The 24,730-nt window shown below is 49.4% G+C and overlaps 1 protein-coding gene across 1 annotated transcript; it reads right to left on the minus strand.

Moving 5' to 3' along the window:
• Positions 1 to 1,168: 1,168 nt before the first annotated feature.
• On the minus strand, positions 1,169 to 24,261 carry DVL2 (dishevelled segment polarity protein 2). The gene is made up of 15 exons (XM_070728999.1): positions 23,927 to 24,261; positions 22,208 to 22,277; positions 21,823 to 21,980; positions 19,522 to 19,631; positions 19,273 to 19,405; positions 17,335 to 17,425; positions 17,095 to 17,164; positions 14,833 to 14,972; positions 13,330 to 13,406; positions 13,140 to 13,207; positions 11,488 to 11,622; positions 11,185 to 11,316; positions 8,877 to 9,053; positions 5,206 to 5,434; positions 1,169 to 4,423 (listed from the first exon to the last, which is right to left on the minus strand). The coding sequence occupies exons 1-15, from the start codon at positions 24,112 to 24,114 to the stop codon at positions 3,967 to 3,969; spliced, it is 2,235 nt and encodes a 744-aa protein (XP_070585100.1). The 5' UTR covers positions 24,115 to 24,261; the 3' UTR covers positions 1,169 to 3,966.
• Between the last annotated feature and the right edge of the window lie 469 nt (positions 24,262 to 24,730).

Raw genomic sequence — 24,730 nt, forward strand, 5'->3', positions numbered from 1 at the left:
CTTTTTGTCCTTGACTTTGCAACTTGTTTTGGACTTCGGTAGCAACAATGGATTAAATCCCATTGATTGGATTTTTAAAAGTTAAAAATTAAAAGGTATGACTGTTTTCCACACTCGATGACCATTGTGCATGTACTTATGTCAGTTGTAGCGTCCCTGTGTGTGTGCGAGGCGACCCCTTTGTGTTGACCTTCTGATGAGCAAACTCGACAGGGCAGCTGGATTCGCTCAACAATCGTGTCACTAACTGAACAGTGGCTCACTTAACAGTGGCAAGAAAGGTCATAAAAGGAGACAAAACTTAACTCTCTTGTAGAGCGGTTGAAATTTTTGGGGTCAACTGTGGTCGAAAGTAGAGAACTACCTTTAAAAAAAAATAACATTAAAAAAAAATTAAAAATCAATTTTTTTAAAAAAAATTAAATCTACGTGTCTTTTTATAATAAATGGATCTTAGCATGGGGTAAGTTTAAGATATTATATTCGATTTCTCTTATTGATTTGTATCTTTTGTATTTGTGTTATTATTTTGTAAGCTGCCCTCAGTCCTTCAAGACTGGGCAGGATTGAAGTCGAATAAATAAATAAATATACATTCAAACAAATCAATAGAGTGATACTTCGTCTTACGAACTTAATTGGTTCCAGGATGAGGTTTGTAAGGTGAAAAGTTTGTAAGATGAAACAATGTTTCCCATAGGAATCAATGGAAAAGTGATTAATGCCTGCAAGCCCAAAACTCACCCCTTTTGCCAGCCGAAGCCCCCGTTTGTGCACTGCTGGGATTCCCCTGCAGCATTGCAAAGACACACAGAAGTCCGGAGGTGGGGTTTCCCATGGAGGGGAGCCTCAGGGAAATCCCAGCAGCGCAAAAACAGGCACTTCACTGGCAACAGAAGTCCAGAGGTGGGGCCTCCCAGTGGAGGTGGCTTGGGTTCGTAAGGTGAAAATAGTTTGTAAGAAGAGGCAAAAAAATCTTAAACCCCGGGTTTGTATCTCGAAAAGTTTGTATGACGAGGGGTTTGTAAGGCCAGGTATCACTGTATTTGAAAGTTGCAAAATCGGCAGGTTCAGATGAGCTCCAAATTATATCCCCATAAACATTTTACACAATCTTATCACACACACACACACACACTTTTTACAAAACACAACAGCTGCAAAAGGCTTTCAACTTTTCATTTTTTTTTAATGGAAGGCTTTTTTTTGTACACAAAAAGAGCTAAAAAATAAATATGTCCTTACAAAAGAGTGTAACCATATCACACAAAACATGCCCTGCCACACATGCGTGTGGCACAGACCCCCGAGTGATACAGGGCTAAAACAATCGGGGTCAGGTGCCGAGAGGACGGCAATCCTGAAACCTGAGGCTTCCCAGATTCACCGCGACTGTGACCCCATCAGCAAGGGGACGATGGCATTTGTAGTCCTCTATATCGGTTGGGATCTCGGATGGGTGGCCACCGTCATCAGGATGCCTCGAAAAACAGCGTTCCTTCAATTCTGCCACTCGGAAGAGGTGGAATTTCAACTCCTTTTGTAACTTTCTTGATAGATAAGGAATTCCAGGAATTCCCCAGCCAGCAAAGAATTCCCAACATTCTCCATGGATTGAACAGATAGCACAATTTTTTGGGGGTGGGTGGGTTGTTAACTTTAATAGATAAGTTTCTTAATAGACGGTGGGTATGTGGTAGATGCAATATATCTTGACTGCAGCAAAGTGGGGGGAAGAAATAACCCAATTAAATGAGTTAAATCCCCCCCCCCGCTGGTATATATCAATCATGTCGACTTGTCCTGCCAATCAATCTCACATTTAACTCTTATTTATTTAACTTATTAGGGGTTATTTTCCCCCCCTACTTTGCCAAAAGTCAAGATATATTACATCTACCTACCTATTACATCTAAGAGATAAGTTTAATAGAAGGTGGCTTTGCGATAGACGTAATCTATCTTGACTTTCAGCAAAGAAGATACCCTGAAGGTATCCTAGTCGCATCTGTTCTATTCACAGGGAATGCTGGGAATTTCTTCACCGGCTGGGGAATTCTGGGAGTTGAAGTCCACCCATTTGGGAGAGAAAACTATCCATCGAAGATGACATCCTGGTGGGCTCAGGGTAAAATAGCACCATGGTAGATAGAGTCAGGACCCTGTTTGAGGGGGTGGGGGGGAGAAAGGAATTAAGGCATATTTTTATGTGTGGTGGGGTGAAGGGACTGGTACAAAATCAGCCCCACCTACCATTTGCATCCCCCCCTCCCCAATTTTGCACATCAAGCCATAACCTGGGGCCATTCTTTCCAGGTGACTTCCAATCCAAAATTCCAATCAAACACAATCTCTTTGTGGCCCTGCGACTTGGACGACTTTTAGCAAGCCGTTTTCCAGTGCTGCCTGTCAGAAACTCTTTATCAACTTGGGGGGGGGGGGGTGTTGCCATCACCTCCCAGATCTCCAATGATATCTCCCTTCTTTACCACCTCTCCAGGGTGGCTCTGATCAATCTGGGTCCCCAGACAACAGGGATATCGGGGTTCCCCAAGAGTGCGGGGAACTCCTTGTCACCACGGCGCTTGGCCACACCCTTCTCCTAAGGTTCTTTGGGGTGAGGGAAGCCCCCAAACTTTGTGAAGAAGGAAGTCGGGCAGAGGCTTCTGCAGGGCTCAAAACCCCAATATCCCCCCCCCCCCCCACACACACACAAGGAGACAATTTGGACACAAAGTAACCTGAAAGTTTTTTTCTTTTTCACAACCAAGGGGGAAATTATGCTGGTGTGCAGGCCCCTTCGTTAAGATGGGGTGCTGCTTAAAGCCCCCCCCTCCCAGTCTACTCCCCCCCAGTTCACTTATCTGTAACTTCTGGGGTTCTTCCTTCACTCACACACCTCCCCCAGGAGAGGAGGCAAGGATGCAAACAGAGAAGCAAACCTAGAAAATCGGGCCCCAAAGATGGCATTTGGGGTGCAAACTGGGCCCACCCACCCCCAAAATACAAAGAGGGGTTCAAAATGAAGTTAGAAAAGAAATAAAGCACCCCTACCCCTTTTTTAAAAAAAAAACAGGCCAGGCTGTAGTGTTAAAATACAACTGAGGACGAGATACCCTATAAAAGTTTTAAAGGAAGAGGAATTAATTAAAAAAACAAGTGAATTAAAAACCATCTATAAAAACATTTTCTTAATAAAAAACAAACACGGAACAATAACAAAAAAAGACCCCTTCATTGTTACCGGCTTGGAACCCCCCCCCCGCCCCCCCCGAGAGGAGGTCAGGAAAAGTACCGTTGAGACGAGGAGGCTGCTGCAGGACCGAAGTCGGGATTGAGAGCGTACCTTTGCTTCGGCCATTTTGACTTTTTTGACCTCGCTCTGCAGAGAAGCCCCCCCTCTCCCTGCAAACCACCCAAAGGAAGGGAAGGCAAAAAGGAAGGAGACACACTCCCCCCCAACCCCGGTTGCCAAATCTCGGGAAGAAGGGGGAAAACCAAAAGGTAACTCGGACAACGGGTGGAGGTGGATTCGGCACGGATACACACCACGCCCATTCCGGGCAAGATGAGGTGGTTTTGTTTTCCAAGGCGGGTTGGAGAATGCCGAGCCTCCCTCTCTCAGCATAGCAAAAAGGCACAAATATCAGAGGAAGACCAGAGTCCCGGCCGGTCCTGAAAGCAGCTTTGGCCGGAGACCTCTGTAGCGGAAGGCAAAATCGGTGGAGAAGGAAGGCGCGGCCCGGAGGGATTGACTCTTGGCCGTGAGTGGCTCGTTTTGGGGCAAAGGTTTGGCTGGTCAATCGTGGATTGGGAGGATTTGGTCCATCCTTTGGGGCGAGGGATTCTCCCCACCCCCCCGCTCTAAAGGAAGAGGCTGGACCTCTGAAGGTGGCTGGTTTTTGGTGGGAATGGCTGGTAAGGGGGAAGGGGGAGGAAGCGGAGCCTGCATTCCCCCCTGCCCCGTCACATCACATCCACAAAAAACTCGCTGGGATTCCCCATGGCCATGTGGAAGGACTGGCGGCTGGCAGTCAACTCGGGGGGCACCGAGCCCAGGTCACGCACTGGAGGGGCGCCCGGAGGCTGTATGGCGGGGGGTGGAAGAGGAGGAGGTGGCGGCGGCATCATCATCACCATCATCGGTTTGTACGCCAAGGGCACCCCGCCGGGAGCCGCGTAGGCACTGTGGAGGGAGGGGTGGGAGCGCACACTGACGCCCCCCAGGCTGTGCTGGCTGCGCTGCGAGGAGCCCTCCCCGCCTGGCCCCAAGGCCGGTCCCCCACGTTGGCTGCCACTGCGGATGGAATATTCTGACTCGCTGCCACTGCCAGATTTCGAATCCGCCCCCGGCTTCTCCTCCTTGGGTCTCCCGGCCCCCCGGCCGCCACCCCCGTCGCTGCGGTTCGAGCCACTACTGCGGCTACCTGCAAGACAAGAAAATTCACATTTTATCGATCGATTTGTGAATGGATAAATTTATACAGGGAATCCTTGGCTGACAGCCGCAGTGGAGCCCCAACGTTTATGTTTATAATTAACAGCGATTTTTTTTGTCCCCATTTTCTGACCTGGTCGTTAAGCGAATACCCTGCAGTTGCTTAATTCAGTACCCCGGTTGTTAAGTGAATCTGGCTTCCTTGTTGATTTTACTCATCAGAAAGTCACAAAGAGGATCGTGTGACCCTGGAACGCTGCGACCGTTGTAAATACGAGTCAGGGGCAAACGCGCTGTCCAAATTTTGAAAATCTTCCCCCAGCAAACAATGACCACAGATCCCCTTAACAACCTTGGGGGCACTGCTTAGCAACCGCTGTAAAAAAAACAGTCATAAAATTAGGGCAGTCATGCAATGACTTTCTTTACAACTGTCCTGACTTTGGACAGATTCCCTTACAGTCACAGTATGAGGACTCGCTGTAAGCCACCTATTTGCCCCCACCCAGGCTGACAAAGCCAGGCATCTCAGCGGTGGCCATTTCACAACTTAATTCCTGAGAAACACAAACGTTACATCTTTAAAAGGATGTAAAAACTAATAGCAGAGAAGGGAGACGATCCCAGAAATCCCTCCCCAATTCAAAATAGGCAAGGACCCATTCCTGAGCTGACACCCCCGGCCCCAAATCACACCATGCCAGCCTCCCTTGTCTACTGGAGCCCGCAGTCCATTCTCCCAAGCTGGCTGCCCTTGAACGCCCCACCTACCTTCACTCTGCTGACTACCAGCGCTTCCCACTCCGTAGCTGTACGAGGAGAGCTCGTGGTAGGGGGGAGGCTGGGGGCTGTATGGGTGAGGGGCCGGGTACTGGTAGGGAAAAGTGGGCATTAGCGGCCAAGGAGTGGCTCCTGGCAAAGGCAGAGGTGCCAGTGTGTCCTGGTCCGAGGCCCCGCTGGATCCATCGTTGTCATTCAGTGACAGGTTGGCCATATCTAGGGAACCAAGGAGACAACGGGGAGCATGCCTTGTGTCAGATGTCAATCAACAGGGCTTCTCATTCAGTTAGTCCGCAATTTCAGCTAGTCCTCTGTTAAAATACTTTTTTAATGTTTTTCTCTCGGCGAAATCACTCACCAGCTTGTACTTTCTTCACCCACTCCTGCACTTTACTTTAAAATCATCTTCCCAAATTGACTCCAATCTCGTTCCATTTGCTACACACCAAGAGGACAGAGCTAGGTGCCTGGGGGATTTGCTCCCCCCCCCCGCCAGCTTACCAGCAGGCGCCTCTTGTCCCCCATCTCTACAGGGTGATTCTGACCCAGTTCTGGCTGAACCGGGTCTCCTGATAGCATGGGTATCAGGGTTCCCCAACAGAGAGCGGGGAACTCCGTAGCACCGCGGCATTGGCCATGCCTCTTCTCTATTTTAGCTAGTCCTAATTGAGCAACCACAAAGCACTCACAGGGAGTACTCGACTTACTAACGCGATGGAGTCCCAAATAAATGCTAAGTGAGATATCTGTTAACTGAGTTTTCACAACCTCACTGACCACGGTTCTTAAGTGAGTCATGGCAATTGTGAACATTAGTAAAATGATCATTAACGGAACCTGGCTTGCCCATTGCTTGTCGGAAGGTTACCAAAAGGCGACTGAGTGACCCCGGGACCTTGAGACCGTCATAAAGGTGAATCAGATAGCAAGTAACTGAATTTTGACCACGTGACCACTGGGCTGCTACAACAGTTGTTGAGTGTGAAATACGGCCCTAAGTCACTTTTTTCCAGGGCCGTTGCCAACATGAACAGTCACTAAATGTGGAGCTGTTAAGTGGATGTCTAACTGTTCTCAATGGCCATTGAGCAAACCTGTAACCATGCTTCCAATCTTAACTTCCAACCTTCCTTTGATTTACAACGGGGAGGAAAGGAAGAGTTCGTCCCGAATGGCCAAATTTAGCAAACGGCCGTTAAATGAGGACTATCTGACTATTTGAGCAAAAGGGAGACCCATAAAAGAGAACAACGGAGAATTTGAAAGGCTGGAAAAATTCAGGAGGGAAAGTAAAGACAGCAGAACAAACCCAGGGTCCAGGTGGCACCTATCAGCGGAAAGATTCTCAAAAATGTTCCCAAAAACCTCCCCATTATGTTGGAAGTGCAAAAAGGAAAGAGGCACATTCTATCATCAATGGTGGACATGTGTACAAGCAAAAAATTTTTGGAATAAAAAAACAGACTGGCTAAAAGAAATAATAAAAGAATTTGAAAAAAAAAAACCCAGAATTATATTTATTGGGTATTTTTAACTTAAAAAATGGAAAAAGAGGTAAGATACTGTACTTAGTTATACACATATTAACAGCTGCCAGGATAGCATATGCCCAACAATGGAAAATAGATAAAGCACCAGAAGAAAATATAGTAATTAAAAAAATATTGGACTATGCGGAGATGGACAGGTTGTCCAAAAAATTAGAGGGAAAGGAAGATTCAGATTATTATAACATATGGGGGAAATTTTACGACTGGTTAAAGGAAAGAGAAGCAAAGAAATAAATAAAAATTCAAGCAAAGCAACACGTCAAATAAAAGAATTAATACTATGTGAAAGAAGCAAAATTCTCTGATCGAACACTCAAAAAGAAAAAATGGGGAAACTTTCGTTACCCAAATGTTGTATGTATGTTTTGTGTATGTCTTTTTTGAGTCTTCGGAGAGGGGCGGCATACAAATCTAATAAATTATTATTATTATATTATTATTATTATTATTATTATTATTATTATTATTATTATTATTATTATATATTTGAAAAAATAAATAAATTTTATATATATAAAAAAGAGGCACCTGGCTTCCCAAGCATTAAATGTCATTAAAATCTTAAGAGAAAAACCCAAACAGGTATTTTTTTAAAAAAATGCAGACTTCCTTTTTTTGGGATAAGGGGGAGAAAAGGGCCCCCACTGGGACCTACAGAGAATCCAAAATAAACCAAGACCACCTTAGGTTGGGCTCGGATCATAGGCAATGCCTGGCGCCTCGGTGGTCGCCATTTCACCACTAATAATCGAGAAACTTATCACCCCTTCAAAGGATCCCAGTTGAGTCATTGCCCTTTATCTCTTTATCTCTTCAGTCGTTCCTTTATCTCTGTCTTGTTTGCAAAGCCGATCACACACAAGGCTTTACAAAGTTCCTGGGCGTGAGATAGGGGCCCCGTCCAAGAGGAGAGAAAATGGAGGATCGGGAGGAGGAAGGGTCCCTGGGGGGCTGGTTAGCGGCCTGGCTCTTCCGCAAATGTTTAATAAAACTGGAAATATTTATGGACTTTGTTAATACACAAGCAAATAAATACATTTGGAGCAGCAATAGGGATTGATGTTACACGGAATAGAATAATAATAGAATAGAATAGATAGAATAGAAAATAAATAAAGAACAGAATGGAACAGAACAGAATAGAGAATTAGAATATAGTTATAATAGAAGAATAGAATAGGAATAGAGTAGAATAGAGATTCAGAATAGGGAATTGGAATTGAAATGGAATAGAGCAGGAAGGGACCTTGGAGGTCTTCTAGCCTAACCCCCTGCACAAGAAGATGAACCTACACCATCTCAGGCAAGTAAATGTCCAGTCTCTTCTTAAAAGCCTGCAGTGATAGAGCACTCATGACTTCTGGTGGCAAGCTGTTCCACTGGTTCATTGTCCTCATTGTTAAGAAGTTTCTCCTTAATTCCAGGAGAACATGGTCATTCTATTCCATTCTATTAATCTATTCTGTATTCTATTCTAATAATTAATAATAATAATAATAATAATAATAATAATAATAATAATAATAATTTATTAGATTTGTATGCCGCCCCTCTCTGAAGACTCGGAGCGGCTATTCTATTCTACTCCCTATTCTATTTCTATTCTATACTATATTCTAATTCTCTATTCTATTCTTTGTTCTAATTCTCTATACTATTCTTTATTCTACGGAGTCTACGGAGAGGGGCGGCATACAAATTTAATAAATAATAATAACAATATTCTAATTCTCTATTCTATTCTTCATTCTAATTCTCTAGTCTATTCTTTATTCTAATTTTCTATTTTAGTCTTTATTCTAATTCTCTATTCTATTCTTTATTCTAATTCTCTATTCCAATATTCCATTGCATTCCTACACAAAATAATACTGTAAAACAGGAAGTCTCCAAACTTGGCAACTTTTAAGACCGATGGACTTCAACTCCCAAAATTCCCCAACCACCTTTCTCCCCCACCCCCTCCAACTTTGCTCAAGTCCAGATACATCACGTCTCCTTCATTCCCGCCTTCTTCTATTAAGGAAGCCCCCCCAAATCGAGAAAACAAAAGACCGCAGGGCCACCTCTGTGCTTGGCCCTTTCCAGGCAATACTGGAGAGACTTACAGTTCTCGCAGCTGCTGAAGTCGCCAAAGATGTAGTAGCACTGCTCGGAGAAGGTGATCTTGTTCACGGTGTGGCGGATGAAGCCGGCCTTCAAGAGGTTGCTGGCGTACTTACGGGCTTCCCGGCGGTCCTGGAAGCCTTCCACGTGGTGGTACAGCCAATCCACCACGTCCGAACCTGGGAGGGGTAATGAGAGGACAATTGGGTGGCCGGGAGTAGTGGTGGCGGTTGTGCGGAGTGCCTCGTAGGAAGCGGCAACTCAGCTTGGATCGATGGGTAGTCCTCAACTTACAACAGCTTGTTTCGTGACTGTCTCAAAGTTAAAATGGCACTGAAAACAAGTGTCTTGCAACCATTTTTCACACTTAAAGGCCTGTCCCCCATAGTTACGTGATCAAAATTCAGGTGCCTGGTACAGGGCGTCCAGGGGGAAAGCTCACAGTCACTCACGCCCCTCATCACCTCGAGGCTCGACTACTGTAACACTCTCTACATGGGGCTACCTTTGAAGAGTGTTCGGAAACTCCAGATCGTGCAAAACGCAGCTGCGAGAGCAATCATGGGCTTCCCCAAATATGCCCATGTCACACCAACACTCCGCAGTCTGCATTGGTTGCCGATCAGTTTCCGGTCACAATTCAAAGTGTTGGTTATGACCTATAAAGCCCTTCATGGCACCGGACCAGTATATCTCCGGGGCCGCCTTCTGCTGCACGAAACCCAGCGACCGGTTAGGTCCCACAGAGTGGGCCTTCTCCGGGTCCCGTCAACTAAACAATGTTGCTTGGCGGGACCCAGGGGAAGAGCCTTCTCTGTGGCGGCCCCGACTCTCTGGAACCAGCTCCCCCCGGAGATTAGAATTGCCCCCACCCTCCTTGCCTTTCGTAAGCTCCTTAAAACCCACCTCTGCCGTCAGGCATGGGGGAACTGAGATACTCTTCCCCCCTAGGCCTTTACAATTTTATGCATGGTATGTCTCTTTGTATGTTTGGTTTTATAATAAGGGTTTTAACTGTTTTAATATTGGATTGTTATATGCTGTTTTTATTACTGTTGTTAGCCGCCCCGAGTCTACGGAGAGGGGCGGCATACAAATCCAATAAATAAATAAATAAATAAATAAATTTTGAAATTCCCTGACATCTCCCTGTAACTTGCAATCTAGTGAAGGCGTGGTCGTAGATGACATCATACCAAACGGCAAAGCCGTGGAGAAATATCGGTAGCTGATGAAGCAAGTTGTGGCCACAGTTATGCTCATTTTTGCTTGCACGTTTTTTTTAACATGATTTTTTCTTGACTTTTAAACATTTTAATAGTTTGGGGTTTTTCCCCCTGATTTATTCCATTTTTTTTCATGAATTCCCTGATATTTCCCAAACCGCCGATCTCCCTGATAATTCTCCGATTTCCCTGTGTTTCCAGGTTTGCTGGAAATCCTGGAGAAGACAATCGGATGGGGCGGGGGCGTATTAGTGTGTGGGGGGGGTTTCCTCATAGGATGCAGCAACTCAAAAGGATTGTTACAGCCTCCCCCGTGGTTATGTAATCAAAATTCAGGCACTTGGAGAGGGGCATGGTCAGTGCCGCGGCGAGACGGCTTCTCCTTCACTTTCTGCAGGGGGATGCCGAATCCCCGCTGTTTGGGGGAGCTGATTAAAAAATATTATTAGTATTTTAATTCTGGGGCTTGGTAATGGGCTCGTAATTATGACCGTCACAGCTTCCTGGGGATCACACAATTCTCTCTTTCCAAACCATATCAGAAGCAAAGTCAATAGGGAAGCCAGATTCACTTAAGAACCGTGTTAGAACCTGCCAAGAGGCTGGACGCCACTGTGGGAGATGCTCGTATGACCCTCAGTGGGGAAAGATTCTGCCTACAAGGCAGCCCTGACTTAACAATCATCCCTTTAGCAACTGTTGGGGAGTTACAAAAGCACTCGCACAATGACTTACGACTGTGGCCATATCCCTGCCAGTCCCTGGAACAAAACTGGACCAGATTCGCTGAATGGCTATGTGATTTGCTTAAGGAATGCAGAAAGTCGCTTAAAAACCCTAGCCAAATTCACCGAACAACCGCCTTGGCTTGGTTACCCTCCTGACTGCAGTCGTGAAGGTGAGGATTACCTACATAGGCGTTGAAAGCCTACATTGCCCAGCTCGGAAGGTTCTCCCTGTGTTGCCGTTCCTAGTTTTAGTCCCTACGTTAGGGGTCTACTTTTGGGGAAGCTGGTCACCGCTGCCAGCTGCTCAAGTTTGGGAGACCAGCTCCCCACTCCTGCGTGCTCCCCCCTCCAGATACCTAGAAAAGCATCCGGGATGGTGATCTTCAGCCACATGCGATCACGGACTTCCAAGCCAGACTCGGGGGATGCCATGGCCTTGGTGACCGAAGCCATGTCCGTGTGGATCGAGAGGTTGAAGTCATCAAAGCCTGGTGAGAAACGGGATGGAATCATTAACTGTCCCTGGGAGTCCCCGAGCGGGACGCTTGCCTGCCCCATTTTACCCACCGGAGGTCCCTCTCTCCTTCCAGCTGTATAATCCCATAGCTCTGCCCACCCCTTCCCAGAAGCAGCTGGTGGGGGCTGGAGGCCAGACTCACGTTCAGTCTCTGTGACGGATGTCCCCGATGTGATGGTACTCATGGAGCTGCTGCCCGGGTAGGGGACAAAAGCCCCCGTCAGAGCCGCGGAGTGAGACACCCAAGCAGCTGGATCAATGGGTTGGATGGGCTCGTCTGGAGGAGGACAAGGAGCAGGATACAGTGAGTCCGCTGGGAGACCCTCCCCCTGTGATCACCTTGTCCCATTCTCCTCCCTCTTCTGGGCCTGCGGCTTCCCACCGATTTCTTAGTGGTGGGGAAACCCCAATCGATTTGCCCCCTGCAAGCGCCAATAATCTCCTCGGATGGGATTCGCAACTTGGGTGTCCGCCCAGATCTAGAGCTGAGATTAGATGAACATCTCTCAGCTGTGGCTCAGTTGCGCATGTTTAACCTGTGCACTAGTTGTGACCCTACTTAGACCAGGATCTTAACACAGTCACTCGCGCCCTCATCACCTCACGCCTTGACTACTGCAATGTACTCTCCATGGGGCTACCGTTGAAGAGCGTTCAGAGACTGCAACTGGTTCAAAATGCAGTCATAGTGGGTGTACCAAGGTACAAGCTACACTCCAATTTTCCACAAGCTGCATTGGCTAACAGTTGGTCTCCGGATGCAATTCAAAGTGTTGGTTATTACCTTTAAAGCCCTACATGGCTTAGGACCAGTCTATTTGCAGGAGCGCCTGCTACCCCATACTTCCCAGTGGCCCATAAGGGCTCACAGAGTTGGCCTTCTCCAGGTCTCGCTGGGAAGGGCCTTCTCTGTGATAGCTCCGACCCTTTGGAACCAACTGCCAATCTTTACATCCTCTTAAATCTATGTTAATAAAAATGTAAATGTCATCTTTGTTAGGCGGAGCTAATCTCGAAAAGTACTTCACTGGTTGCTTTGAAATTTTGACGCAACGTTCCATTCGAACACAGACCTTATGATGTACCCATATTATATAGCTATCACACCTGTGACAGGTAAAAACTGGACAAAAACATAGAATTCCCTGGTGAAAAACATAGGAGGTGTGTACATAGGAGGTGTGTTTTGATTGGCTGGTGAAAAGACAGGTAATTGCTTTGCCTGGAGACTGGTGACAAACATAGCAGGTGCATTCTGATTGGCTGCTGATCAACTGCCATGCAGATCAACTGCCACAGGGAAAGTATCCTTAGAAAATAAAGGAACCAGGTTTGGCTGCAAACCGTGAGTTTGCTACCTATGCTTGGGTGGAACCAAGAACCCTGTGAGGTAGGCCGGTCTTATCTTATTTTGGCAGATGGGTCAGGCCAGTCCCTTAAACCAGGGGGAGGGGAGGGACAGAGAGGGAGAGAGATGTACAAATGTCACCCTGCTCTCTAATGTTAATTCCCTTGAACTGCATGATATAATTGAGCAGGGGGTTCTCTTCAAACTCTTTGTTATTCTGAATAAACTGAGCAGGGGGTTTCAAAATTTAAAGGCGCACTTTCTTCTCATTTCCTTCTTTTCCACTTAATGGGACTGAGCTATAGCAATATGTGGCCAGGTACCACTGAATGAATGAATGAATGAATGAATGAATGAATGAATGAATGAATGAATGAATGAATCAATCAATCAATCAATCAACCAATCTCCCCTTTGCAGCCAAGGGTTGGCAATGGATGACTTACTTCTGGGCAGAGTGAAATAGCCTTGGGGCGAAGGGTCCCAGCACTTGGCTACCGTCAGCACGATGGGGCTGCAAAAGAAGGGACAGATCGGGGAGGGGGGGGGCATTGTTTTAGGAACGTTGGGAAGCCCCCTCCTCCCGGGGGGGGGGGGGGGAGAGGAGGCCTTTGGGAGGGATCTGACGGGACTCACCCAGGCTTATGGACAATCTCCCTCAGGACCCGCACAGCGTCGTCGTTGCTCATGTTCTCAAAGTTGATGTCGTTCACCTGGGATTGAAAGGGGAGGGGGGGCAGGGGGATGTTTTCAGCCACCGGGAGTCCTCCCTCCGCTTCCTCCCAGAGACGGAGGGAGACTCTCCAATTCAGCCCTGGCAGGAGCTGAGGGACTGTTGAGAAAGGATGGGGGGGGGGGGGTGGAAGCATTGAAGTGGGTGGGGGTCTTTGGGTTCTCTCCCTCATCACCTCGAGGTTTGATTACTGCAACGCTCTCTACATGGGGCTACCTTTGAAGAGCGTTCGGAAACTTCAGATCGTGCAGAACGCGGCCGCGAGAGCCATCGTGGGGCTCCCTAGATTCGCCCACGTTTCTTCAACACTCCATGGCCTGCATTGGCTGCCGATCAGTTTCCGGTCACAATTCAAAGTGTTGGTCATGACCTTTAAAGCCCTACATGGCATTGGACCAGAGTATCTCCGGAACCACCTGCTACCGCACGAATCCCAGCGACCGATAAGGTCCCGTCGACTAAACAATGTCATTTGGTGGGCCCCAGGAGAAGAGCCTTCTCTGTGGCGGCCCCGGCCCTCTGGAATAAACTCCCCCCGGAGATTAGAACTGCCCCCACCCTCCTTGTCTTTCCTAAATTACTCAAGACCCACTTATATCGCCAGGCATGGGGGAGTTGAGACACCTTCCCCAGGCTTTTATATTTTATGTTTGGTATGTATGTTGTTTGGTTTTAAATGATGGGGTTTTATATTTTTTTCTCTTTTAGTATTAGATTTGTTCCAATGTAACATTGTTGTGAGAGGGGCGGCATACAAATCTAATAAATTATTATTATTACTATTATTTCTCTGGGCTTGGGGGCTTCCTTGCAGATGTTTCGTGGCCCAACTAGAGAAATTCATCAGGGCTAGAAGGGATTTGAAGAAAGGAGGAGGAAGAGGAGGAGGAAGAGAAGGGGGAAAAGAGCAAAAGGAGAAGAGGAAGAGGAAAAAAAGGATTGTGGGGTTCTTGCCGCTCTCTAAACTTTGTGGCTTTCTTGAAGACTTTTCATGACCTAACTAGGGACCATCATCAGTGTTAGAAGGGATTTGAAGAGAGGAAGAGGAGAAGTAGAAAATGGAAGAGGAGGAGGAGGAGAAGAGATGGAAGAGGAGGAGGAGAGGAAGAGGAGAAAAAGGACTCTGGGCTTCGTGGCTTTCTTGCAGACTTTTTATGACCCGACTAAGGAACATCATCAGTTAGCGGGAAATGGAGTTTGCAGAAAGGAGGAGGACGCCCAAGGGCTCTTTGGGGCTCTTCTCTCAGACGTTTGATCACCAAAGTAAATAATCTCATCCGTGCATTGGGTTTGGGGTCATGAAACATCTGCAAGGAAAGCCCCCACCCCGCAGGAATCCAGAGTTGAACCCTATCTCTCCCTTGACTCTCCTGCATCGCGCAAAGAAAACGGTGCCCGCCACTCACCTGAAGCAGCATGTCCCCCGGTTCGATCCGGCCGTCGGCGGCCACAGCCCCGCCTTTCATGATGGAGCCGATGTAGATGCCTCCGTCCCCCCGCTCGTTGCTTTGCCCCACGATGGAGATGCCCAGGAAGTTGTATTTCTCTATCCAAAGAAGAAGGGGAGACAAAAGAAAGACCGTTTCACCTTCTTTGGAAAGGCTCGGGCTCCAAATTTCTTCCCCTCTTGGAAGAGGTGGGCGGAGGGGATGGGGGCATTTCTAAAACCCAACTCTGCCGTCAGACATGGGGGAATTGAGATCCTCTTTCCCCCTAGGCCTTCACAATTCTATGCATGGTATGTCTGTATGTATGTCTGGTTTTTATATTACCGTGATCCCTCTATTATCGCGAGGGTTCCGTTCCAAAACCCCTCGCGATAATCGATTTTTCGCGATGTAGGGTTGCGGAAGTAAAAACACCATCTGCGCATGCGTGCCCTTTTTTCCTATGGCCGCGCATGCGTAGATGGTGGAGTTTGCGTTCCCCGCCGCCCACGCAAAGGGGAAACCCCGATTCGGCTCCTCGCTGCTGCTGCGCTACCGAGCAGATCAGCTGCTGGGCGGCCGAAGGAACCTTCCCTGGGTCTTCCCCCTCTTGCTGGCGGGCGGGGCGAGCGGCAGGCATCAGCGAGGAGCCGGGGTTTCCCCTTTGCGTGGGCGGCCGGGAAGACCCAGGTTGGGGGTTCGGGGGGGGTGCTGGGAAGCCCCCTAGGCCGGCTGCAACCTTTTAAAACAGCCGCGCCGCTTCCCAGCTGACTCCCGAAGCCAAACGCGGAAGTGGGGGGTTTTTTTAATTAATTTTTTTTTTAAAATCGCGATATAGCGTTTCGCGAAGATCGAGATCGCGAAACTCGAGGGATCACTGTAATGGGTTTTTAATCATTTTTAGTATTAGATTACTATTGTACACTGTTTTATTGTTGCTGTTAGCCGCTCCGAATCTCCAGAGAGGGGCGGCATACAAATCAAATCAAATCAAATCAAATCAAATCAAATCAAATCAAATAAATCAACAAATAAATAAAAGGAATTTTTTTTAACCCCCTTCCCTCCAAATAAAAAGGATCTCGGTGAGTTTTCCGAGGTAGTGGAGAACCAGGTGCCTTAAATCTCTACCACATGAACTCCTGGTCTTTCCCGCCCACTGGGAGTGGAGTGGGAGGCAGGAGAGAGGCCCACGGAGGAGACCCACCCAACCCGATCCCTTCCCCCTTTGGGGTGGGTTTTGTTGTGGCCAGTCGGTTGCAGCCCTCCAAAGGGGTGAGCCCCCCAGGCCTGGAGGTGGCTGATGAGAAAGAAGAGGAACGGCTGGGCCCTGTGCTTGACGCATACGGATGCCCAGAAGACAGAGGAGAGCAGTGGGAATCTAGCAGGGCCCCATTTTGTGGCCTGTCTAGCCTTCCATCTCCATAGTCAAGGGTGTGGTGGTCTGTTGGCTCCTCCAGAAGCCGAATCAGAGGAGGAGGAGGCGTGGGAGTCAGGGTCGGCATCAGGGCAACCTGGGAGCTCCGAGAGGGAAGAGGGAATGGAACCGGCACAGAGAGAGAGAGAGAGCCAGACAGAGACAGAGAGACAGGCAGAGAGAGAGAGAGGCAGAGAGAGGGGGAGACAGAAAGAGAGAGACAGGCAGAGACAGAGACACACACAGAGACAGAGAGAGCCAGGCAGAGAGAGAGAGAAACAGACAGAGACAGGCAGAGAGAGAGACACAGAGAGAGAGAGACAGAGACACACGCACACAGAGAGACAGAGACACAGAAAGAGCACAGAGAGAGGCAGAGAGACAGAGTGAGAGAGAGAGGGGGAGCCTGGGCTGTCCGTCATCCCTCTGATGGAGAGTCTGCAGCCCTAAGGTCTGGAGGTGGCTGATGAGAAGAAGAGGGATGGCTGGGTCCTGTGCCTGATGCACAGAAAGCAGAGGAGAGGAGAGCAGGGGAAATCTATGGGCTGGTCCTCAGGACAGAAGAGCCACCACTGCTGGCTCTGAAGGTAACAGGCAGGGGGCGTAGACAAATAGATGTGACAGACAATCCATCTCCCTGCCAGACAGGCTTGTTAGCCTGTGATGAGAGGGAAACATTCTTGGCGGGGCTGCCGATGCTCCTATTTAACAAGATATTCGGGTTCATTTTAGAAGTTTTGTCATACTGGGTCAAAGCCGTCTTTAGTTTCAGCAATGCTGGGATCAGACCCTCTCTCTTTTTGGCCCACGCGGGGGTCCTTTACCCATGTTCAGGGTGACGGTGATGATGTTGAGTGACATGGTGGAGTCGGTGACGCTGCTGAAAGACGATGTCTGGAAGACAGAAGAGGGGGGGAGACGCAGTGTGAGACCCTCTACACACACACACACACACACACACCACAAATACAATCCTCGTCTTTTGTCTGCCCAGCGAGAAGAGACCCCCTTGTGCCCCAGATGCCAAGACCTGGCCCACTTGCCCCCCCCCCCACGGGGCCTACCCGTTCGAGACGCGGTGGGCGCTGCTTCCTCCTCCGGCGGTGGCGCTTGAGAAGGCGGGAGGCGCTGCTCTGCTCAGTGGAACTGCTAAACCTGCCAAGGAAAACGGACGAGGGGGCTAACACAGCGAAGGAATGATGAAAAGCGCCGCCTGGAAAGGGCACCACCCAGCGATATGCTTTCCGTTACTCCACTGCAGGCAGTCTTTGGGTTCCAACCGTTTAACTGAGTCCCACATTCCTGCCGCTAAGCGAGACCCCGGTTTAGCGAGTTTTCCTACCCTTCCTTGTCACCGCGGTTCAGTGAAAAATTGCTGCAGTCAGCCGGTCGTTAAGTGAATCCGGCTCCCCCCACACACACACTGGGACTTTGCTCAGGAGGCCGCCAAAGGGGCAATCACGCAACCGTTGTAAATACGAGTCGGCTATCAAAAGGTCTGAATTTTGACTGCGGGATACTGTGGACAGTCCTAAATCATAAGACACTTTTTAAATTTCATGCTGTCATGAAATGAATGGTTCTAAATTACCTGTAAAAAGCCATTAAGTGAAATATTGTAAGGATCCAAATAACTGAACCCTAAGTAAAAGCTGCCGGAAAGAAGAGGGGGATCAATCTAGTTTCCAAAGCACCTGAATGAAGGACAAGAAGCAACGGATGGAAACTAACCAAGGAGAGAAGCAACCTGGAATTAAATGAGAAACTTCCTAATAGTAAGGACAACTAATCGACGGAATGACTTGCCACTTGAAGTTGTGTGGAGGGTTTTTAATATATATATATATGTGTGTGTGTGTGTGTGTATTTTTTTCACCAACTTACACAAACATCCATACATATAATCAAGACACCCAGTTATATTATCCAAAATATCATGAACATATATATCCTTGGTTTGCTCCTTTTATACAGTTATCTCCAATCTGCTTTTCTTCTATATTTCATACTACACCCTTCCCTATATCTCCGCCTCTCCCCTCTATCTTCTTTCTCTCCCTCTTTCCTACTCTCTCTCCCCCCCCCTTATTTTCTACTTCCTCTTCCCTCCTCTTATACTTCTCTGAGTACATCTAATCATTTTAACGGTTAGCAGATTAGTAATTCAAAAACCCAACTTCATTCCAACATCAGAGCTATTTCTTAAAACTTATATCTTTCCCTTTGTCTACATTTATATTTTTAATATAGTCTTCTGGGTATTTCTACTATTGTTCAAATGCTGCGTGGCCAAATGCTGCGCCGACACGGAGTTCCCCGCGCTTTGCAGGGGAATCCTGAATCCCTGTCGCTTGGGGGACTGAACCAGGCCAGAACCATCTTGTAGGGGCAGTGAAGAAGGGGACGCTGTTAAGATCTATTTGGGGTTGGCATACCCCACAGAGAGCTGATCTAGGGCCTTTGATCGGTGGCAGTGGAAAACGGCTCGAAAGGCTGATTCTAGCCACGGCGGCTACAAACACCGGGATCACTTGTTTTTGAAGTTGGAAGTCATCTGCGAAGAGAATTTAAAGCAATGCACAGGAGACTAAGAAGCTGAATATGGTGAGTGATTTGGTCAAAATAACCACTTGCAAAATATTCTAATAGTTTAAAGGGGAAAAGAAAGAGACCGGAAATAATGGAGTGGCTAACATAGTAAATGGAGTCTATGGAGTAAAAAAAAAAAAAATTCATTATCTCTTATGCCTCTTGATTTTAGGCCGTGTTCCTCCTTCTCCTCAATTAGTATCTTTACTTGTTATTTTTCTTTCAGTTTTAACATCTCTAGATGTCCTAAATTTTTATTTTCTTTCATTGGAGGTTTTGGCATGCCTCCCGTGCCAGCGTGGATGGAGTGGGCCAATCCCAGTGGGAGGAACCTTCCCGGATTCTCAACGTGAGACGTAGAGCTAGGACAGGCAGACCTTCCCAAACCTTTTTGTCCGCTTTCTGGTTCTCACCGGCTCATGGCGTCATCGTCGTCCGAGTCGCACAGACTGGTGGTCTCCAGTTCGCTGGTGAGTAGCGTGGAGGAGCTCTCGTACCCAGCCAAGTGGCGCTCCAGCCGGGATTGTCCATTGATCCGGTGTCCGCCTGATTCGGAAGAGGGCGTCAGGAGTGATCCTGCCCCACCAGGGATTGCCCCCCTCCCCCATTCCCTCTCCTCTGGAAAAGGCTAAAGAAGCTTTCAGAGAGGGAGATATGGTTACCTCCGTGCTCCGCGCTCTCCCTGCGACGCGGCCGGTCTCTCCGTAGCGACACGACAGACTCCGTCTCGGTTTCGTGATCCAAGTTCTCGCAGCTTCCCGAGAGGTTTGGACTGCAAAGAAAAAACAGTTCAGTATAGGGGTGAAGGTGCTGGTGCAGAAACTGGGAGACGGTGAGTTCTAGTCTCTCCTTAGGCATGAAAGGCAGTTGGGTGTCTTTGGGCCAATCACCAGGAGATGGGAAGTTATAGTTCTAATTGAGGCAGGAAAACTATCTGGGTGTCTGTCTGAGTTCTAATCTTGCCTTAGGCATGAAAGCTGGCTGGGTGTCTTTTGATCAATCACCAGGTGAGTTGTGAGTTCTAGTTGAGTGAGTTCTGGTTTCAGCTTTAGGCTCAAAAGCAGAAGGGGCATCTTTGGACCAATCACCAGGAGACTGGGAGTTCTAGTCCCGCCTTAGACGTGAAAGGCAGCTGGGTAACTTTGGGCCAATTGCTAGGAGATTGTGAGTTCTAGTCCTAAATGAGGCATGAAAGCTATCTGGATGTTTTTGACTCAGGTTGACTCAGCCTTCCATCCTTCCGAGGTGCGTAAAATGAGGACCCGGATTGTGGGGGCAATATGCTGTTATGCCCTTTGTTAAAAGGGCACTATAAACATATTATTATTATTATTATTATTATTATTATTATTATTACAGTGTCCCCTTGATTTTAACGAGTTCGAACTTCGCAAAAAATACTTTGTGGGTTTTTTCCCTATACCATGATTTTTTCCCGCCCGATGAGGTCATATGTCATCGCCAAACTTTCGTCTGCCTTTAATAAATATATTTTTAAATAAACTTTAATAAAGAAACATGGTGAGTAATGATCTAAATGGTTGCTAAGGGAATGGAAAATTGTAATTTAGGGGTTTAAAGTGTTAAGGGAAGGCTTGGGATACTGTCCATAGCCAAAAATGGTGTATTTACTTCCGCATCTCTACTTCGCGGAAATTCAACTTTCGCGGGCGGTCTCGGAACGCATCCCCCGCGGAAATCGAGGGAACACTGTATTATTATTATTTGGGACAATCACCGGGAGGTAGTGAGTTCTAGTTCCGCTTTAGGCACAAAAGCAGAAGGGGCATCTTTGGACCAATCACCAGGAGACTGGGAGTTCTAGTCCCATCTTAGCCATGAAAGGTGGTTGGGCTTTTTGGGGGGGTGCATGAGTGAGCATTCAATACGAAAGCCACCTCTGGAGTTCCTAATAAAATAATCCATGCAGAATAAAACTCTGATGAGTAAAATAAATACAATAAAACCAAAAGCTGCTATTGAAAAAAAGTCAGCCCCAAACTTTCTTTCCTTTACCTTAAAGAGACTCACCGTGCTCCAAATTAGCTACCCGGGATTGGGCGGCATATAAATCAAATAAATTAAACTAAACTCCTACTGAACTTCATCCCCAGTCCTAGGCTGGGTCGGTGCCCCCTTTTGAATCCCACAATGTAGAAACACACACACACACAAAGAGCTGCCCTGAGTCTCTAGGGAAGTGATGGAGAACCTTTTTTGGTTCACGTGCCAAAAAGAGTGTATGTGTGCGTATTAGCATGCATGCGCCCACACCCCTTCCCTCCCACCCCCACATATGCAGATCACCTCCTCCACGCACAAACACAGGCCTTTCTGAAGCCTGGTAGGTGAAAAAAAATGCCCAAACGGGCAAACTGGAAGCTTGGGAAAATGCACTTCCGGTTTGCCTGTTGAGCTGTTTTTTGCACTCTGGGGCTTCAGTGAAAAAAACAGCACAATGGCAAACCGGAAGCTTGGGAAACCCTCCAGAGCACAAAAAACAGCACAACAGGCAAACTGGAAGTATGTTTTTTACGTACTTCCATTGGGCGATTTTTTTTGGCCTTGAGACTTCAAGGAAGCTTCCCTGAAGCCTCCGGAGGGCAAAACGTCCTTCCCTCAAGGCCGAAAATTAGCTGGCCATGAGCGCGCATACATGCTGGAGCTGAAACACGGCTCAAGGTTGACTCAGCCTTCCCTCCTTCCGAGGGGGGTCAAATGAGGACCCGGATTGTGGGGGCAATAGGCTGGTGGCTCTGTTAAAAAGTGCTATGGCTAACATGTTGTAAGCCGCCCTGAGTCTAAGGAGAAGGGCAGAATAAAAATTGAATAAATAAATAAATAGAATAAATAAAGTCTCGCGTGGCTCCGTGTGGCATCACGGCCCCAGGGAGTTGGGCAGCCTATTAATTTAGTGGAAGAAATGAAATAAACTGAATTTCATGAAATCAATGCCTACTCACTGGAAGGAAGGTGGGCGGGAGTCCCCAATGCCACTGGTCCTCTCTGCGGGCAAGGGAGGAAGAGGAGGCGGTGGGGGCGAAGGCTCCGGACAGGCCTCCACGACAGGAGGAGGAGGAGGAGGCGGCAGCTCAGGAGGGGGGACCTCCGAAGACACCAGCTAGGAGAGGGCAGAAAGGAGGGGAGGAGAGAGAAGGGGCTGAAAGCTTCTTCCGTCAGGCCTTTCCCCTCCCTCCTTCCCTCCCTCTGAGCTGAGCTGGATCAAGGCTGAGCCTTCCCGGAATAGACAAGAGACCACCCTCCACCCCCAAAATATGTCTGCCAGACATTCCTCTCCCAGAAGGCTCTGCCTGCTGGAATCCCATCGTCCCCAGCAGAAGGGCATACCCAAGAGACCACTCTTCCGTTGAAGCAGGGCAAGGGGGCGCTGTCGTCCGTGATCTCCTCCTTCACCACCCTGCAAAGGGAAGGGGGTCAGTGGGTGCTGGGGGCTCCTTGAGGTCCAGCAGATGGGCTCCTGTGAGGATCTTGCCCACCCAATGCTCTGTGAGGACCTTTCCAGGGGCCCCCCATCCTTAGTGAGGCAGAAAAGAGGGTCTCATTTCCACCCCCGCAGTAAGGGTCCAGAAGACGGGCCCTGGGGGGGGGCTTTAACTTGTCCGTGCTCTCCTTGGGGAGGGGGTCTCTAGGCCTCAACTTCATAGGAGCCCAAAAAACCCTTCCTCCTTCTCCTGAGAGGCAGGAAAGCCGGTCTCATCACCTCCCCACGGGGGTCTCCTTGAAGTCCAGGAGACTGGTCCCATGGAGGGAGGGGCTCTCACCCTCAAAAGCATGTGCAGTGGGCCCACAGCTACCTTGGGGCACCTATGACTGCCCTCCCACCCCCCCACCCCAGCTTCACAGAGAGGGGCTTCATCCTGCTAGTATCAAGACGATGGGCTGAGAGGGGAGAGGGTCTTAACCTCTCGACCACCTTGGTGGAGGGGGTCCTTGTTCCCCATAACAACTCAGTGGCCCAAGACTCCATTCTCCAGAAAAAGAGGGGAACACGAGGTCTTATGTCTCACACTTCTCTTTGGGTGGGGGGGAGAAAGGCAGAAAGCAGGGCCTCCTTCACCCCTCGAGGTCCAGGAGACGGTCCCATGGCTCTCGGGCCTCTTGCTCCCTCCCCATTATTTCTCTTAGGGGCCCGTGGCCTGTAGAAAGAGGCAGAAACGGGACCCTTGTTCCCACAGCAAGAGAGACCCCTCAAGGTCCAGCAACCGAGCCCAAGCAGTCTTTCGAGCCCCTCCCCATTTCAGAAGGCCTGGACTCCGACTCCTCCCTGCCACAAGGGATCCCTCGAAGTCCAGGAGACGGGCCCATGGCTGCTGGGTCTCTTACTCCTGACCCTCCCTCCCAGAAAGAGTCAGAAAATGAAGTATCTCATTCCCACGGCAAGAGGGACTCCTTGAGGTCCAGCAAAGGGGCCCGAGAGGTCTTTCAGGGCCCCTCCCCACTTGGGAAAGCCGGGCCTCAAGCCCATGGCTACGGTCTCTTGCCCTCTCCTTATTGCTCTTAGAGGGAGGGACTAGAAAAAGGCAGAAAAGAGAGTCCCACCTTCCCATTGCAAGAGGAACCCCTTGAGGTCCAGGAGACGGCCCCAAGAGCTCCAGGATCTATTGCCCACCCCCCCATTGCTCTTGGGGGAGGGGAAGGGGCCCCTGGAGGTTCTGGGGACGGGCCCAAGGGGGCTCTTAGGAGAGGGGCTAGAAAGAGGCAGAAAAGGGAGGTCTCTCATTCTCTAGGTCTTTCGGGGGCCCTCCCCATTTGGGAAAGCCGGGCCTTGGGCCCATGGCTCCTGGTCTCTTGCCCCCTCCCCACTGCTCTTAGGGGCAGGGCCCCCTCCCTCCTAGAAAAAGACAGAGAAATGGGAGGCTTTCTCATTCCCACCGGGCCACTGCTCTTAGGCACGGGCCCCTAGAGGTCCTGGAGACGGACCCACGGGAGCCTCTTGCCCCTCCCCATCCCTCTTAGGGGGGGTGTCTCTCATTCCCCTCGAGGTCCAGCAGACGGGCCCCCGAGGCGGCGGAGGGAGGGACGGGGGGCGTCGGGAGGCCCCCCTACCCGAAGTCCTGGTCCATGCTCTTGAAGAAGTACTTGGCGCCGGGCCGGGCCAGGGCGGCCTTGACGTGGCCGAGGGTGAGGCGCTCGGCCGGCACGGCGATCTTGACCAGGTAGGGCGTCTCCTCCTCGTCCAGGTGGTAGATCACCTTCGTCTCACCCGACGCGGGGGGGCCGCCCGCCGTCGCCATGGCGACCCCGTTAAAGGGGGGAGGGGCGGGGAGGGCCCTCTCGTCTTGCGCGGCGGAGAAAGAGCGGCGGCGGCAGCCCGCCTCCCTTTCTCCCCCTCTTTCCGTGCGTCACGACGTCATCACGCACGTCCCCACTCCCTCCTCTCCTACGAACGGCGCACGACTGGACTTTTCGCTCTCGCCCGGCGCGCATGCGTCACCTCCGCCCAACCCTCCGGAGCGCATGCGTCGTAGACCGCACGCGTCTTATGCGTCCCTTTTCCGCCTTCTCTCCCTGCCCGCGCGCATGCGTCACGAATAAGATTCCGCCCCCTCTCGGAGAGGCGTTCCGCAGCCCTGTATATGAGCGTGCCTTCAATACACGGCTCCGCCCTCCTTCCGGCGCACATGCGCTCAGGCAGCGATCCGCCCCGAGTCGTCCTGCTGCCATCACCCGGCGCGCATGCTTCAAATACCCGCCCCCTTCGCCCTCCCTCCCCCATGAGTCACGTCGACTACGCTGTTCTATCTAGCGCGCATGCGCTGCGAGCGGCGCTCCGCCCTCCAGTCGTCACGCAGGATGACGTTCTTAATGAACGTTCAACCCCTCCTTCTCGATTGGGCAACGTCACGTGGC

The sequence above is a fragment of the Erythrolamprus reginae genome, chromosome Z, assembly GCF_031021105.1.
Source record: "Erythrolamprus reginae isolate rEryReg1 chromosome Z, rEryReg1.hap1, whole genome shotgun sequence".
Lineage (NCBI taxonomy): Eukaryota > Metazoa > Chordata > Lepidosauria > Squamata > Dipsadidae > Erythrolamprus > Erythrolamprus reginae.

Bases quoted from the DNA above. Each gene is read 5' to 3' on its own strand.
- DVL2 (XM_070728999.1), bottom strand. From the start codon at position 24,114: ATGGCGACGGCGGGCGGCCCCCCCGCGTCGGGTGAGACGAAGGTGATC. The intron at 19,406-19,521 runs GTAACCATATCT...CTTCCGAATCAG, and splicing joins GGAGAGCGCGGAGCACGGAG to GCGGACACCGGATCAATGGA. The intron at 9,054-11,184 runs GTATCTGGAGGG...TACCCCTCCCAG, and splicing joins CATCCCGGATGCTTTTCTAG to GTTCGGACGTGGTGGATTGG.